The following is an 18139-nucleotide window of genomic DNA, read 5'->3' as shown; positions in this document are numbered from 1 at the left end:
AGATGTGTGTGTGTGTGTGTTCCGCATCGCTGGCTGCTCTCCTCCACGCTGCACACCAGCACTCCTCTGCTCACGTCCAACGGTTCATGGAACATCGTTTCAGCTCCCCTGAACAGAACTACTCCGCACTGTGTCTGCGTTGAGATGCGCCCAACTCCACGGTCACGTCCTCATCGCACATCTGGTGGGAGGTGAGAGAGCGGCTCCATCCACTACTCTGCTGCGCTCGTGGACAGTAGTAGAGGAAGTGGTCCAACCGCATGGGTAGCACCTCACTGAAGTGCACATGCACGTTGTCCTCCGAGTTTAATGGTGTCAAGCCAAGAGTAGTGCTTCATAGTGGTTCAGCTGTGCCTTTGGACACTGTTGAACTGACTCTGTCCTGAAAAAGAAATGCGTTTCTCCAAGCTTATTTTGCATGGGAGTATACAGTACTAGTCTGTGAACCTGAGAGTCTTAGCTTAGTATGAGCCCACAGATAATACATAAAAAAAATACACGGGACTGTATTGCCTCATAATAAATAAACAATAATTACTGTATAAATTACTGTATAAGGACATGTTAGAATAGCACAGACATTTGAGATGTGAAGGATTGACAGTGGAATAGTTTATTTATTCAAACTTAGAAGTACAAACCTGCAAAGTGAAAAAACTGTAATAACATAACTTTTGATAGGAGAGCGGAAAATTCAGTGCTTATAAATAAAATGTAAGACAAGCAAGGTTTACTGTAAAAAAAAAAAACATCATAAAACACTGTAAGGCCTTAAAAAACAAACAAAAACTAGACAACCACAACTCTGGAAAACACTAAACTCTGTGTTTGATTATCTCTAATACAGTTCAGTAATTTTTAGGGAAGCAACGATAAAGTTGGGATTAAAGAATCGGGAGCCAGTGCAACAACAGGAGCTACTACTGTACCTATATTATTATTATTATTATTGTTATAATTATGTATTATTATTATTATTATTATTATTATTATTTTAACATTTCCCTTTTTATTATAAAATTAAAGCTAAAAAACTAGGGACCACCACTATGCCATACTTCATGATTTAAGCAGCACTTATTTATATATGTTACAAGCGTGACCCTGCGGAGGGCTCGCCGAGGCAGGTGAAGGTTCCAAAAGGGTGAGTAAGGCTAATACCCTTCGTCTTCACCGTCGATTCGCCTCGAACCACCCACCATGCTCTCCCTCAGCTTGAGTTTAGAGCACAAAAAGATAAGGTATTGGCTTAGCACAAGTGTAACAAGGGTAATTTTAGCATCTGTGTGGGTTTTATTGTTTTTTTGTTTTTTTTTGGTAAAATCTAATTTGCATGACATAATGTCAAGGAGGGGGGGGGGGGTTGTGGGGGTTGGGGTTCTTATTTCTTACAACTGAAATAAAGTAGTATCCTAGTATTTATAATAAAGCTTAAAATTAATGGCTTCATTTCTTAGAAACCTTATTCATAGGTCTGAAACGTTTTCATGGCATTTTCTAATTTTGCTGACTTTGGGGCCAGCGGGAAGGTGTCTCTTTTATAATAATAATTTTACTTTCTGATTTACAAAATAGCTTATATTTAAAACTGCTGTGTGACTTCTTTGTAGTAACCTCAGTCTGCACTACCTGGCTGATTTTTTTTTTTCACTGCGGGGGGTGACCTGCAGGGGGCGTCTAGAGGAGGAGAGCAGGCAGGCCTAGTGTGGAAGAGAGTGAAACTACAGCACCATTTGAGCACAAAACAGAAGGTAATTCAATAGATATATTGGTATTTACGTATAGATCTATATTCAACGTAATGCTAAAACAACCAGAAAATACTCAGATCTAAAAAAAACAACTCATATAAAATAACGATAAAAAAGAGAAACAGTTGACCTCAGGACTAGTGCAAAAAGATTTTTCGTGCTTTCAGGGAAGAGGTCCTCCATCTCTGTTGGGAAGGTATTTGTGTGTATGTGTGTGTTAATGCTGAGGGTTGGTGTGTGTAAGAGTGGGGGATTGTTTTTCAGAAAGTTGAAAGGTGGAGTGTATCAGGTGATTGAGGTGTGTGTGTGTGTGTGTGTGTGTGTGTGTGTGTGTGTGTGTGTGTGTGTGTGTGTGTGTGTGTGTGTGTGTGTGTGTGTAGGGGGTCACATCTGAGGGCTGGCGGTGTGTTTGGGGGTCTGGGTGGATCTCCTGGCTGCACGGGGGCTGCGCTGTGCTGGTGTTGGGCACGGAGGCGGGGCCTGGGCCTGAGGCTCCGCCCTCCTCCTCTCGCTGCTCCTCTCCTGCACCCTCCCACTCACGCGACTCAGCAGGCTGTTCATCTGCTCCTGTCACACACACACACACACACACACACACACATTACACACACACATGGCAACATACATTACACATTATACACATCCACACACACCACAGATTACACACACAGACGTAGACACATCACATCCACACAAACAGGTTCAACGTGTTGGTTCAACAGGTTGAACATGTAGAGTACGTACCAAAAATTCTAGAGTGTTCTGCTCAGAGGCCTTTGGTACACACCAATCAAAATAAGTATGCCCTAAATACCCCAAAACACCCTCAAAATGCCCTAAATACCCCAAAACACCAACACTAATTGCATTACTAATGTCAGACACAGGACATGTTTCACATCAGTGAAACAGATGTCAGGCTAGCAGGCTGGGGCTGCAGTTGAGCACCTGCATAATATTGCAATTACGTACCACTGAGAGGAGCAGACTGAACTCTGCTGAGGGGTGCTGGCCCGTGAGCCCTTCTTACCTCGTCGTAGCGGTACATCATCTTCAGACCCCTGGAGGAGCGTCGCTTCTGGACCAGATGCAGCGTGCACTCCAGACAGAACACCACGTTATCGCTCTCCTGGACCACCTGAGGAAACCACACGGCCCAAAGGCCAACAACATGAGCCACACTCTCTCAAAGGACTGGCTGTCTACAAAGAGATGCGGAAAATTGGATTACCAAGTTATGATAACATAAATCATATATGTTATCAGGTATACAGTACAACCTTCGGTTTGTCTTCACATTCTTTATTTTCTCTATTTTTTACCCTGTTAGATGACCCTTTTATTTATTATCATTTAAGTTTGCTACTGTTTGTTTTGCTTGTTTGTCTGCAAAGCACTTGTGGTTAAAAAGTGCTATATAAATAAATTGTATTATTATTATTTTATTATCATATTTCCACTGGATATTGATAGGGTAAGCAGCAAAACACATGTCTACTTACAGTGCGTTCAGCTTTTAACCGTGAAATTAAAAGGCAACCCCAAGGATCCACCCAAACCGTGGAATTGTCATTCCTCGACTTATGATGGGATATTCCCTTAAGGTGACTGACGAAGGCACTGCTTTTGCACTGGAATCCACCCAAACACATAACACTTCACAAGCTAGGAGCGTCTCCAGTATGCAAGGAGAGTTAGCACTGAAACAAACTGCTAACATGGCATAAAACTGCATTAGTAGACAGATCTGCAATGACCTCGGAGGCCTCCTGTCATTTTCAATTAATGCATTATAAGTGTATCACTGAATAAGCCTTATTACCTTGCAAGCAAACTTCTCATATTGAAATAAATCTCAAAGAGGTTTAAAACTTCAGAGAGTAATGAGCGCTTGCACTGTTGCACATCAATCAAACTGATTTGTTACTACTTTGAAACACAATTTGTGAACTTATTTATGTCAGTGCTGTGGATTACATACTTCACAACAATCTCTCACTACAGATCTCACAAAATCATACAACTATTCAAACTGCATTCACACCACTATTAGTCAACCTAATGATCCCTAATGATAACTGTCCGCCGTCTACTGTGCTGCAGCCTCCAACTAAGCATCTCACAGAGCGTGCTCCCTGTGGTCAGTTACACTAGGGCTGTGTGGCATGCAGAGGCCATGTTGTCTGGCACCCACCATGGACAGGTAGCACAGGTGCTGGCAGGTCTGGCAGCGCCGGTCTGAGGTGTCCTCGGCCAACCGCGCGCTCGGCTTCTTCCGGCCTTCCGTGGGGGGCTGGCTGCTGTCCAGCGTCCGGTAGCGCGCCGACGAACGCAGCCCGGCCTTAAACAGATCCTGCCGTTGGCTAATCTCTGTGTCCCTGTAGAGGAGCAAGGCACAGGTGTGTTTAGCCTTGTGTTGTGAGTGTGTAATTCGGTAGCAGTATGAGGTTATGATGAATGGTTTAGGTGTCTTTGGAATTTATGTTGGTTTACATTTATCTCCTTAAAGGTTGTTTGTGTTTATGTCCTCCTAATGCATGTTTATACCTGAGATCTCTGAGAAGTGAGGAGATTGTACTCTGCAAATGTTTGTTCTCCCGTCTGGACTCAAACATGCCCATCTTGTAAAGCAGCCTCTCCGTGGAAAACGGCTCCTCCATCCGACGACGCTTCAGTTCCTGTACAAACGAGATAAATGAATGTGAACGGCAGAAAGAGAGGGAACAGAGAGAGAGAGAGACCAATGCAATATTTATTTGAATTATAGAGTGCTAGTGTTACATGGAACATGACTAAGTACTTTTTTGTGTTCATTTGTTTGCTTTTCTGAGTGACTTCTGAGCACTTCTCATAAAAGAAATTAATCTTTTAGCTTTGTAGTACTGGTGGCAGAAAGAGTGACAGAAAGACAAACAGAGGAAGAGAATGAGATAAGGTACTCCAACACCTTGTCCAGTCATCTTTTGTTTGAACAGGAGCCTCGCTTGTATAATTTGACAAGCATAGGCATATATTTACTTTCACTTTTTTGCTTTTAATGGTTATGTCTCAATGAGTATGTCTCCGAATAACCCTTTTCCTTTGGCAAAATCAGTGGTGTGCTTCTTGACCCTCTCCGCTTACCTTAGCAGCCTCATGGCCCATGGTCATCCACTGGGCAGTGGCAAAGTGCACCGTCTCCGACACACTGTACCCACAGCACACCTTGGCCATGAACGTCCCTGGGAAGCAGATCATGAACTGGCCACTCTTCTGGACCGTGCGGTGGACTCGGATGCCCTCTCGACACAGCACCTCGGGGGAGATCTAAAGCAACAGGTACACACACATACACACGCACGGGGTCACAAAGATTCTCAGCTCTCCACAGGGGCCACAGTGTTTAATCCCTGCAGTCAATAGAGAGAAATTTGAATAGATATCTGTATAGAATATGCATAAATTTGGCAATGCAACTATACCTCTATACCACACTACCATAAAACCATCTACCTGCTTTATTCTAACACACTGTCATTATGAGTCCAGTGTTACGTGAGAGTAGAGAGAGTATCAGGTAGGTCAAAGAGGGGCGTTGCTGTGCTGTGCTGTGCTGTGCTGGCGTTCACGCTCACTCACCATGATGCCTTTCTCCAGCATCTCCAGTCCCGGAGTCCCATTGGCCTGCAGCAGTGTGTGAACTACTTTGTCAAGTTTCGTCTTCTCCTCAGCGGGAATACAGTACCTGCCGACAGCACTGGGGGTCAGAACCTAGTGGGGGGGCCCATCACTGTGTCTGCACCTTTCAGTTACTCAGATAACCTATATAGGTTGTCAGTGCTTTTTCTAAGGTCTTACAGCCTGTCTATCTAGACAGACCTTCAGAAGTGAGAGTTATATCAAGCAGAGGGTGAATTATTACATGATCTACAAGTTGCACAGTAACCATTTAAGAATCTAAATAGATTCTTGATGAAGAGGCATATGCATATCTGACATATAGTCTAGTTGCATCCCCCATAGGCCCAATAGTCAACCCAGAATGTTGAGCCTAGCTTTATCACACAATCTGATTTTGTTTGTAAGCAAATGAGCGCATATTTAATGAGATAGGGCCTAATTTACATATTTAAACATTAACATAGAGAAAAACATGCAATACATTTATTTCTCATCTTAACATAAGTAATCAACTGGGAAAGTTTCATGGTGATAGCTAGGTAACATTTTTACCCTATTCACCTGTAGTGTCTTAATTATCTTATTATGCTAATTATACAAATTACCCAAAGAGCAACTTTTAGGAACCAAGTTGAATTCCATCCACTAGACCTATAGATGACATTTCTGCAATAAAACTTTAGGGTACTCAACATTTCTGGGTTCAAGAAAATGCAACTAGACTAAGAGGGGGGTACAAATGGCATAAAATATCGGAAGATCAGGCTCATTCTGCACTCACCAAATACAGTCAGCACCAGTGTGTAGGTAATCTATGTACGGAAGGCGGTTCTGGTCCCGAGACCAGCATGAGGTAGAAAAAACCATGCCAATGTTCAACCAGGGGATGGTCACTCCTGCACAGCGAGGGAAACACAAGGCTTTCAGTGAGCCACACTACAGTCTGTAAAGTGGACATGGAACTCCGTTATCTGTCGTAAGGCCGTGTATGGCACGCGATGCGAGCACCTACCAGACACAGCACCGAGGTGACGTAAGATGGATCCTGAGTTATTGGGAAGGACAGTGAGGTTCCATCCATGCCTGAAGTTAGAACACGCAGCATTGGTCAGACGCAGACAGTAAAAAAGATTACTATGTGTAGCAGTATGCTGTCCTAATTTCAGTAACTCTGCATCTCATTTCATTCTCATTTCCAAAGGGATCTAAGGTCTTGAACTGCATATTACCGGACTGATAATACACAGAGGAGAACTATAAGGACTAGCATTACAGACAGAGAGAATATAAGGCAGCTTCGTTAAAAGCTCTGTTGTCATTTAAATGGCACTAGTTTTCTAGTGGTTGGTAGTAGTTAGTGACATTTTTGCGTCATGCGAGGTTTGAACTGTGCACTTACTTTGAAAATGGCTCAGACTTGCCCATAGGGAAGCCGCTCCCATGTGTCTTAGTGTCAATCCTCCCACAATGCACCGCAACATGGCTTTCCCTTTCCTCCACGATCCTCCAGTATTCCTCCTACACACACACACACACACACACACACACACAAACACACACACACACACACACACACACACAGATTAAGAATGACGTGCAATCCCTCTGAGTACATCCCAGACGGAGTGAAAAGACAGAGGAGGTTAATGATCCATCAGGGACGCTCCAAGTGTGGCTGATCACTTACTGACCTCTACCTCCGCTGCGTCAGGTTCCTTGCTGAAGCACATGTTCATGGTGTTCCTTGCTGTCCTGAAGAATGTTGTGAGGGACATGGATTTCCCCTGAGAGAAAAAAAAAAACAGTTTTCAGAAATGAATACATAGAAAATTGTGATTTTGTATTTAACTAACAGGACTTATTTGAGGTGCATCAGGCTAATTTGCCAATGCTTTCATCGCAACTTATTTCCAGTGCAGTGAAGACATATCAACTTAATCCTGTGTGTGGTCTGTGTGTGTGGTGTGTATGTGTGGTGTGTGTGTGTGTGTGTGTGTCTGTGTCTGTGTGTGTCTGTGCGTGTGTGTGTCTGTGCGTGTGTGTGTGTGTGTGTGTGTGTGTGTGTATGTGTGTGCCTGAGTGCCCTGGGCAATAATCCCATGAGAAAATATGCCCTGGAGACAGACTTGTCTCTGCAAGACTGGTGGCACCCTGCACCACCTCCATCTCCAGCTCCAGCTTACTCTCTCTATCCCCAGTCAGGAGGGCAGCGCAGACTGGCCATGAGCCCACCCATCCCCACTGACCAGTCCAGTGCATTTACCCTCCGGCTGCCAATTATGTGTTAAGTGCTCTTCAGCAATCAGTCATTTTTAATGCACCCTTTTGTCTCTTCAAATCTGATTGTTGCATTGTTGTTGTTTGTGTTTATTGTTGTGCATGGTATAGTATGTATGTGTAGTATGTATGTTGTCTCATGTCACTCATGTTTTTTTTTCTTCTTTTCTTTCAAGGACATTTAAAGACTTCTGGTTATTTTGGCATTAAAAGGATTCCTCTATTCCATTGTTTACGAGTGCACATACCCTATAGACGCACTTATGTTGGTCACTCAGTACACCACCCTGTTGCTCTGTCTCCTCCTCTTCACCTCCTCCTCCTGCTCTCTTCTCCTGTGACGCCGTCCTCCGCCGGCTACTGCTGCCGTTGCTGGTGCCGCTGGCGCCGCCGGCCTTCCCGCCCGTGTCCAGCTGCAGCTCCCTCAGCCTGCCCTGGTGGTGGTGCGCGCCGTTCGGGTGCAGCACGCCATTGAGCAGGCCGTTCTTGGGCTCGCTGCGCGGCAGCAGCAGCAGGGCCTGCTGGGAGTGGTCAGCCTGGCCCTCCAGAGGCCCCTTGTGCCTCTCGAGCTGCTCCTTGTCGGCGAGGACCTCGCGCTCCAGGCGGGCGCGCTCGGCAGCGGGCAGCGAGTCGTAGGAGAGCAGGTACTGGCAGTAGGCCTCCTGCAGCTTGGCCAGGCGGTCCTGCGCTGACTTGGGGATGCCCAGCAGGTCGGCCAGGCGGCTCCACTTCTTCAGGTCGCTCACCTGCTGCATGCCGCCCATGTCGTTGATGAGCTGGAAGAAGCGAGCAAGGTCCAGTTCGCAGCCCCCTACACACACACACACACACACACACACACACACACACACACACACACACACACACACACACAAATGCACAGAAATGAGAGGAGGTACAGAGCTTAAATATAAATCTTGTACAAGGGAGGGTGCGTGAATAAAACATGGGATGTTTACTTGTGTGTGTGATTACTACTGTTGTTGTTGTTGTTGTTGAAACTGTAGGGGATGGTTAATCCTCTCCCTCTCTATTTCACTCTTTTTCTCACTCTCTCGCTCATCTCTCTCTCCCCCACACACACACACACACAAACACACACACACACACTGAAAATCTCTTTAGCTCCACCTTCATCCCCTCCCCCCTGCGGCCACTGCCCACACCCCGACATTCCCCATTTGTCACAGGCTTTCTTGGCGGCCCGTCACGATGCCAGCGTGGGCCCAGCCTGACGCGGGCGGCGCCCTTTCATCTTGCTCGCGGCTCTCAAGACGCCTGGTGCCCGCCGGGCCAGAGCTGGCATGCTAGCCTGCCGTGGCTCTCAACCTTCCCCACTTCAGCCAGGGTGTGTGTGGGACAGGGTGTGTGTGTGTGTGTGTGGGGGTGGCGGGGTGGAGGTGGTGTGTGTGTGGTCTCTGTGTGTGTGTGTATGCATGTGTGTCTGTGTGTGTGTGATCTGTGTATGTGTGTGTATGTGTGTGTGAGTGTGTGTGTGTGTGGTGTGTTTGCGTGTGTGTGTATGTGTGAGCAGGGCGACAGTTTCTATCCCTGCGTAATCTCATCAAAGGCAGCCTCTTGGCGGACTCGGCGTAATCCTGATTTAGCTGGTCACTCTCTCAAGCAACACAAACACACTCTCCTCCACCATCTTGACAAGCACTTACAGCAAGACACACACACTCAAACTGCAAGACAGCAACACCACTGTTCTAAATCAATGTGTCATAATGACAAGTTTGAACACGATCATGTCTATCATTATTAGCTGAAGCTCTAATGACTGTTGAATGTCTGGAGGGTAAAGTATTACAGTATGTTTTCTCAGTCATCCAGCATTTCAAATGTCTCAGTGTGATTACTGAGCTGCCAGCCCCAGGTGCATTAAGACACAACAGAAACAACAAAACCTTTCACACAATATTCCATTTTTACATAAAGAGCCTCATACTTGCATCCATACATTCCAATACTGTCTAAATAATCACACATGTACACCCCCATACAGATACTGTACATTTTCACACAGTTGGCCACATACCGATGAGTGGGGGCTCGTCCAGGGAGATGGCCTGTGTGCGGAGGTGTTTGCGTATGCAGGCCAGCCGCTGGACGTTGGGGCCCCAGCGGCGTCCGAGCTTGTGCACGTGCTGCACCTGCGTGACGAAGCGCATCTCGTCCTTCAGCTTGCACTCGGGCCGCCAGCAGGGGGGCGGCACCATCCGGCACAGTCCGAACGGCTCAGCCCGCTCCCGCACGCGCGCCACAAACGCCAGCGGGTCCTGGAACTCCTGCGCCGACGGCTCGAACACCGGCACGTCCGTCACGCCTTCGAATGGCCCTTGCCTCGGCCCTGCGTCCGCCCCCGTCCCTGTCCCTGTGCCCGCCCCTGCGTCCGCCCCTGTCCTGGTGCCCGCCCCTGCGTCCGCCCCTGTCCTGGTGCCCGTGCCAGCGCCTCGCTTGCCCCGCTCCCTCTCGCGGGCCGCTTTGGGCTCGGCCGGTTTCGGGGGCTCGGCGGGCGGCGGCAGTGCTGGTGGCGTCGGGGCAGTTTTGGGCTGCGGCGGCTGGAAGGGTGGCAGTGGCGGAGGCGGTGGCCTGGGCTGAGCCTGGCGGGTAAACATCAGCCGCCCGGCCGACACCCGCTTGGGCCTCTGGGAGGCCGCCGTCTGCTGGCTGCCCGCCGCCGACGCGTCGCCGTTGCTGGGCACGGCCAATGCCGTCTCTGCGGCTGTCTCCACAGCTGTCTCTGCGGCAACCTTCTCCGGCACGTGTGGCTCGGCTGGAACAGCGTCAGCCTTCTTGCAGCTTGTCTCCGGAGACACCACCTGCACTTTGACCTTTTTGATGCCCACCTCTGGACTGTTCCTGGCCGGGCTAGTGCCTCCCCCGGCCGCCTCCAGCTGTCTCTTTGACTGCCTGAGTCCGTTACGCCGCGGCGGCGGTGGCTGACGCGGCATCTGGCGTGTCTCCCCGGCTGCCTCGCCTCTGCCGCTGCTCCTGCCATTGAGCCGCGAGCAGCCGTCGGCCTTGGGGGGTAGCGCCGCTCGGACGGTCTTGACCTGGCTGCTCTGTCTGGCTTTTCCTGAGTTGATTTTGTGGGGGGGCTGGCTGGTGTTGCTGGCGTGGCTGTGGCTGTTGGTGCGTGAGGTGGCCGACTGGCTGGTGCGGGCGCCCGGGTTGAGCTTGGCCTCCTTGAGCAACCTCGCTTTGGTGTAGGTGACGTGGCCCTTGGGGTACTTCACAGCTTTGGTCGGCGGTGGTGGCGGCGGAGGCGGGGGGAGGGGATGTTTTGCCTTCCGCGTGCTGGTGGAAGATTCCCGCAATGCTCCATTTATTCTAGAAACCTTTGGAGACCAGAAACACAAATGAGCATTATAATTCCAAACCTGGAAGCATATGAAGAAGGTAAAGTTGGTTACTGCCTGCTAGATCATATCCAGATATAATTAGTACATTTATTTCCTATTTTATTTATTATTTTATGATACAACCTTTTTAACTGAAGTAAACTTTTCTAGCCTCTCTAGTCAATTTATTTCTAGTGCACTATCTATACTATTTATTATTGTGTGATATCACCCTTCTAGCTGGAGTGATTTAACCTCTCTAGGTTGTAATTCAGGCCATGAAACAAGCTAACAAGCAGTAACCAACGTATCATTCCAAAACACCTTTCATATGCACTCAAGCAAAGCCAGCCTGTAAGTATTAGCATGCATGTCTGAAACGGGGTCAGTGGGTCCACTGTGTAACTAATCTCCAGCAGGCTCCGCAGTCACCACTAGGGGGCTCAACAGCACTGCTCAGCTCTGCAGAGACAGCGGGCACGTGAGCTCAGCCATGTAAAGCGATTGTTCGGCCTAGAAATGTGTGTGAGCGAGCGAGCGAGGGAGAGAGCAAGGGAAAGGGAGAGAGAGACAGAGAGAGAGAGCAAGGGAGAGGGAGAGTGGGGGAGGGGCGGCGGTTTTGCCTGCGCTGTGCTTAATACACACCGGCTTAAAGATCCACGCTTACATTCAGCACAGACACACACACATACCAAGGTGTAGCTTTAAAGCCAGTCTGCATGTCTCTATGCACATACGGTCCTATTGTTCTGAACTGGTTTTTGTGCACACGTGAGTCAGTGGGGTGGTTGGGGGGTGGGAGGGGAGGATCTGGCCACCGGGAGGCAGATGACATCATGTGTTGCTATAGCCCTGCTGCAGGATGGTGGGAAGGCTAAAGTGAACCATCTGCAGCTCTGCAGTCCATAGGAAGCGCTGGCACAAGGACAGGAAACTTCGGGCTCAGCGCAGCACAGAGCCTCCGCAACACCGACGCAATGGCCGAAAATCGCAAAGCCTTAAGCTTCAGTCACTGAATGGGCTCCCGTTATAACCAGTTTTCCATGACCCTTGTAAATCACAGTCGCGGGGTGCTGCGCAGCTGCCAAATAGGTCAAATTCACCCTGATGTTTAAGTGGATTTAAAATGGCAAGCTTAATGTTATATTCATGTCTGATTTATGTTATCAGTCGAAGGTTTTGATTTTGTGTAACAAGATGTTATTAATGTAGCCTAGTTGTTTTTTCCTGGACCAAAGCTCTGCTCTGTTTCCAAACAGTGAATGGATTTAAATTGACATAGAGTTCTGTCAGGGAGAACCGAAACAAGCCACGTAACGTTTGCTCTGAATCTCATAAGTGCTCGAGTCTCTCACTCGAACCCCCTGATTGATGAACCGTTTCTGACTAAACTGGCAACGTGGGCCAGTAGTTTTCATGGTGCCCGCCGTGATTGTGGTTTCATTTGCCCATCAAATGGGCATTTATTCATTCCTTACTTTACTACTCTCTGGCTGGAGTTGTTTTGGCACCTCTGTTTATGGCGCAGTATGCAGAGCCGCCGGACTCCAGCGTAGCATAGCACAAATGTAGCCTACTGTACACTCCACGGTCTGCACACATAAAACAATGCTTCCCATTACTTTGTGTTCACATAGGGTGCATGTAGCCTACTCATTAGCAGTGAGTGCTTTAATCCAGTTTGCCAATCAAGGAGATTAGACCCCAGACCACACCCTGACGAAGACCCAGAAAGCGGTTTGAACCGGTCGCCATTTTTACTGTTGATATGCCCCAACTTCAATAAAGGGTTTTCAACTTTTTCCTTGACTCAGTGCCAGTGTGCCTGAAGTGAGACCAGCAGCTTCTCCATCTCTTTAGTGAGGTTTGACTAATGACTGAAATCAGCTAGCTCAGTGTATGCATTCAAAGGAAAAGAAAAAGGACCTGTTCCGACTAATAGTTCTTTGGATTGCATTTAATCATTAAGCAAGGGCTTTCACTTAACCTATGATACAGCACGTAGTCCAACTGAGTTCACTGTAAATCATTGCACAGTGCACACACACACACACACACACACACACACACGCATACACCATAGGCAAACAATCATTGCATGACCCTGCTGCCTTTTGAAATAAGTGACAAATGTGTATGATATTCTCAGAGACTTGAGCAGAGTGTGAGGTGGAGGGTGGAGGGTGGTGGTTGAGCAGAGTGTGAGGTGGAGGGTGGTGGTTGAGCCGAGTGTGAGGTGGAGGGTGGTGGTTGAGCCGAGTGTGAGGTGGAGGGCAGACCTGCAGTGGCCGCTCCTGCACCGCCCGGCTAGGCCTCAGGTTGTGGGTGGTGGAGGCGCGAGCCGGGGCGCCGTGGTCGGAGCGTTGCTCCCTCTGGCTCCTGTCCCTCGCCTGGGGGGTCTCCTTCCCCCTGGACCGCAGGCTCACCTCCTTCACTCCCGCGGCTTTGGCCTGGCCACTGAAAACTGAGGAGAGAACAGGAGGAGAGTGAGTGGGTATGAATACACTATAGCACCATGCAATGAGTCAGCAGGTGCTTTCACCCACCACCACAGTGACTAACAATGCCGTGAACACTTACATGAGAAATAATACAGCGCAGTGAGGAATGATAATGTATAATGTCAATGTTTGAGCCAGGCTAACCAGCCTTTACCTCAGGCAAACATACTTTCAACCCACTGTGTGTGCGTGAGTCCCTACAGCCTGTTAAATACACTGACTGCCAGCTAGATGACCTAAGCTTCTATATGTTGTGAATTACATTGACTGCCACTATTTTTTTCTATGCCCCTATGTGATTACTTTGGCTTTTGCTTCAAGATCATTCTTTAAGAATACTAAAAAGCTTCAACAAATAATCACTGAAGTAGCATGTATTACACACATAAACCTGAAGGTCTGGAATGCCTGAATTAATCTTTTTAAAAATATATATATATATATATCCAAACATAATGAGCCAGTGTCACCTTTTACGATGTTTACATCCACACACGCGTGACAAAAACACACACACATACACACAACCACAGAAATGGAGCTTTCTGCGCACATTCTCTCGACAGCAAGTCCTGTAGCTGAATTTCATTTTTTTAAAGAGAGTGTCCAATGTTGGCCATAAAAATATTAAAGAGTTGTGAAATACTATTTGGGTCACTCTGCTAAATGAAAGCCCCACTCTGTAGGCGCTCCATGGGACCCACATATCACCCGCACTGGGCCCTCGGCCAACGCAGCATATAAAATTGTCTCATTTAGGCCCGGCCTTGTATTGGATTCCTCTGCGGAGCGTGCTGGCCCAACATGGCTCCCTCCCCAGTTAATTTCGCTTCACACAGAGTCCCTTTTCAACACCCGGCCTCCATCCCCCAGCACCACCCACCCGGCCTCCACCCCCACCCCCCCAGCACCACCCACTCTCTGCTAAGGGCATGGGGGGATCGACAGGCCAAACACCAACACTCCCAAACTCCAGTCTGTCCGTAGTGAATGTAGGGGAGAAAATGGGGGAAGAAGGAAGAAGAGTGAGAGAGAAAGAAAGAAAGAGAGAGGGAGCGCCTGGAGATTCAACTTTTGAACCTGAGCTGGCTGAAGCGGCGGCCCTGGCTGGGAGGGTACGTCCGTGCGTGTGGGGAGTATGTTTATAGGGGAGGCTCTCCGGTGACAGCGGTGTCCGATTTCGGTCCGGAGATTGTGCTGAATAGGCAGGGAGCCTCAGCTGAAGGCCAGAGCGCCGACAGGGGAAATGGGCCATCAGGGAGAACAATGCACGGAGCAAGGGAATGGGCCTGCCGATAGCACGACCCCCTAAAGATGGTGGGTACGTTTGCAAAGAAAAACGTACGTCTCAGTCTAAAGGATAATAAAGAGCCAAGGTATTTAATCTCGTACAAACCTGAAAAAAACAACATAACACTAGATAGGGAAATCTTTTGGGAATGCTACTGGATGTATGTATTTTACTGCACTTGACGATTAAGTTTTTCATATATTGCCTTGAATCGAGTCTTTCTTGAATTATTCTTCTGTGTGTCTGTGTGTGTGTGTTTAGACAAGGTCCAGTGAGAATGATTCCGCTCATATTTTTCTCCTGTTCCATATGGCTCTGATGCTTTTATCACCTGAGCATTGGGACAGGTTTCCATTCAGTGTACCCTCAGCCTCAGCTGTGTTTGAAATAGGGAGAGAGAGAGAGAGAGAGAGTAAGAGAGAGAGAGGGAGTGTAAGAGGGAAAGGGAAGGAGAGTGAGAGCATGTAGCCATGGCCTCTGATGAGTGTGGACATGGATCATTAACTTCATGTTGTGGCAAAAAGCAAGGGCCATTATTCCCTACACTGCTCACTGGGGTCCTCAAAATGGGAACCAAATGGCTCCTTCTGCCGGCTGCTGGTCGTCCGCGGACACGGAGAAATAATAAAACCTGAACACTTTGGCCTGTTCAAACACACAAAGCAGAACTGGCCCTGGACTGAATAAACCTGTAGTAGCTGACCAATGGCTACTCAGGGGGAGAATTTGCATTATTTCATAAAAATGTGATTGTTTAAAGACTTACATAAAGGTAATAAATCTGTCCCGTGTGTGTGTGTGTGTGTGTGTGTGTGTGTGTGTGTGTGTGTGTGTGTGTGGAAGGGGTGTGTACAACTACCGTGGCCGTTGGCGGTGGGTTTGCCAGGTGATTTGTGTTTCCGCGGTGTGGACTGACAGGACGTGGACGCCTCGCTGCCCGCTGCCTCCGTCTCCTGATCCCCCTCCTCGTCGTCCTCCTCCACGTCGGCGTCCTCCTGGGCAGTACCAAAGTAGACCATGCTGCTGGGTAACGCCGAAGAACCTGCACCAAAGAGACGGAGGAGGAATTAGAGATACGAGAGAGAGAAAGATAGACAGGGGAGAGAGAGAGAGAGAGGGAGAGAGAGAGAGAAGGAAGCCAAAGGAAGGAAAATCGTGAGAGTTGGAGAAAATAAAAGGCAGAGATTATTGGGTGGGGGCAGAGTGGAAAGAGATAAAGAGAGAAAGAGAGAGAAAGAGAGAGAGAGATAGAGGGAGGACTGGCCATGTAATATACACCTCTCCCCATGATAGCACCATATATCTCTTAACAGGGAGGAAGGGGAGGGAAAAGGAGGAAATGTGTCCCCCCCTTCAGACAGCCTGTGGGGGCCGAGGGGGCGTCATAACACCCGGTCTCGGCTGACGGGCCCTGAGGGGGTCCAGTCGAGTGGCTAATGTCTCGGCCACGCTGGAGTCAGAATCGGTGTTGGTCAGCCCCGTCCTCCCTTCATCTGGGCCGCCGCTTATCCACGCCGGAGGGCCAGACTCCCCCGGCCCCCCGGGCCCCCCGGCCGCCATCGGCCTCACAATGGAGGGCCTGTGTCAGAGCGGCCGCTTCGGAGGCCATGAATAGCCATTTATCTCGGGGGGTGGTGGGGGGCGGAGAGGGGAAGGTCATCGAGTCCAGCACTCTAGCATGTGCTAGCATGTGATCCCAAATCGGGGGGCTCTGGGAAGGGCCATCTAGCGAGAGCGAAAGAGGAAAAGAGAGAGATGGAGAGAGAGAGAGAGATGGAGAGAGAGCACTGGGGGCCTCCCTGGGCAGGCATGGGAGAGGTCAGGACATCCCCTTGACAAGAGGTAATCTCTATGTGACAGCAGGACTGGCCGGTATTCAGACGGTGTCTCTGGGCCTCCTGATAGCTTGGGGGTAGAGGGTTAATCCCATCCTTCATCTCTGATGGACGTCCTGGGCTTTTAAATCTCTGGACTATTGTCCTCTGCCCGACAGGACAAGCGCAACAAGCCTTCGTCATTGCAACAGTGTGGCAGGTCACTGGACAGATATGGCTTTCAGGAGTAGCATGTAGTTTGGGAAGAAAAAAATAGGATGTTTTCATAAAATAATATTCTTGCTGTAACCTATTTACTGCACAGCAGTAGCATGTCTGTGCATACAGTATGATATAACCTATTTACATGACAGTGCTCACAAAGTTACATTATCAAAAAAACTACAATAATGGGGTATTTTTTCTAAGGCAAATCTGTTATGCTGTGGAAGCTGATGACAGCTGGCAAATTACTCATGCCAAATAAACATTTAACAAAGAGAGAGGCCTCTTCAACGGTCTTCTACTGTCCCTAATACAGTTCGGGAGTTTCCCCATCGTGAAGTGGGGCCTCTCTTTTACTGGCAACTGGGGCCTCAAACCTGTTTTTCTTTTTGCAGGGACTTCAAAACGTACCACAAAGACCACAAATCCTGTTATGAGTTGGTGTGCCCAACACAGTCCCCTGTCATGGACATCATGAACCAGCATTCAGAGCACTAGAGAGTCTGCAAGCCCTTGCACAGAGATGACTGTCATTGTAATGAGTTTTAACTGAATTCTTCTGGCTGAGCCACAGTTGCTGATGACACTCGCGATGAACCAGCGTACAGTTCAAATAACGCAGGATACTTTTCTGCACCTGCTCACTGAACCGGGGGGTTGACGGATGGGAATTGGGGGGGGGGGGGGGGTGTTAACCAGTAATGGCCAACTAGCAGACAAGGGTCAGTGATGATGTGGTGGGGAGGGGTCAGGTCTAGTGGAAGAGATGCTTTGATTCGCTTTTTTATGTCTGGAAATCCATTAACCCACTTTGCCCTCCGCCAAGAGTCAAAGGGAAATCTAATCAGTGGGCTCCATGACTTTGCAGAGCCTTCTGTGAGTGTGTGTGTGTGACAGAGGAGCGAGAGAGAGAGAGAGAGAGAGAGAGAGAGAGAAAGAGAGAGAGGGAAGAAGAGAAAGAAACTGGAAGGGAGTGAAAGAGAGAGAGAGAGAGAGAGAGTGTGTGTGTGTGTGTCTGTGAGTGTGAGTGTGTGTGTGCATGTGGACAAGAGTTAATTTGATTTTATTCAGACATCTTTGTTCCGGTTAGATGCTACAAGGAGCGAAACAGGATATGGAGGGGGGGGTAAATGAGCGTCGCGCTCAGACACAATAAAGCACCTCATCGTATTCCTGTCGGCTGTGATCAGTCATTCACCGCATGGAAATACTGCTGCCAAGTCCTTCTGATGGAAAGGGGAAAAAAATACTTAAAAGCGCTTTTCAGAAACTG

General features: G+C 48.5%; 1 protein-coding gene across 2 annotated transcripts in view; it reads right to left on the bottom strand.

The window, feature by feature from the left end:
* Positions 1–597: 597 nt before the first annotated feature.
* jarid2a (jumonji, AT rich interactive domain 2a) overlaps positions 598–18139 on the bottom strand; it is a 38123-nt gene continuing 20581 nt past the window's right edge. Inside the window, exons 5-18 of one of the 2 annotated variants that reach the window (XM_048260160.1) lie at positions 15684–15869; positions 13315–13499; positions 9730–11032; positions 7937–8499; positions 7103–7195; positions 6811–6929; positions 6424–6494; positions 6193–6307; positions 5370–5475; positions 4875–5057; positions 4299–4429; positions 3946–4129; positions 2782–2889; positions 598–2318 (exon numbers count right to left, since the gene is read on the bottom strand). In XM_048260160.1, the coding sequence (XP_048116117.1) occupies positions 2136–2318; positions 2782–2889; positions 3946–4129; positions 4299–4429; positions 4875–5057; positions 5370–5475; positions 6193–6307; positions 6424–6494; positions 6811–6929; positions 7103–7195; positions 7937–8499; positions 9730–11032; positions 13315–13499; positions 15684–15869 (3530 nt within the window). In that variant the 3' untranslated portion in view covers positions 598–2135. The remainder of the gene's footprint in view (positions 2319–2781; positions 2890–3945; positions 4130–4298; positions 4430–4874; positions 5058–5369; positions 5476–6192; positions 6308–6423; positions 6495–6810; positions 6930–7102; positions 7196–7936; positions 8500–9729; positions 11033–13314; positions 13500–15683; positions 15870–18139) is intronic. The other variant, XM_048260161.1, reaches the window with a different exon arrangement.

Source organism: Alosa alosa, chromosome 13 (assembly GCF_017589495.1).
Source record: "Alosa alosa isolate M-15738 ecotype Scorff River chromosome 13, AALO_Geno_1.1, whole genome shotgun sequence".
NCBI lineage: Eukaryota > Metazoa > Chordata > Actinopteri > Clupeiformes > Clupeidae > Alosa > Alosa alosa.
This window is presented reverse-complemented; position numbering and strand designations above follow the sequence as displayed.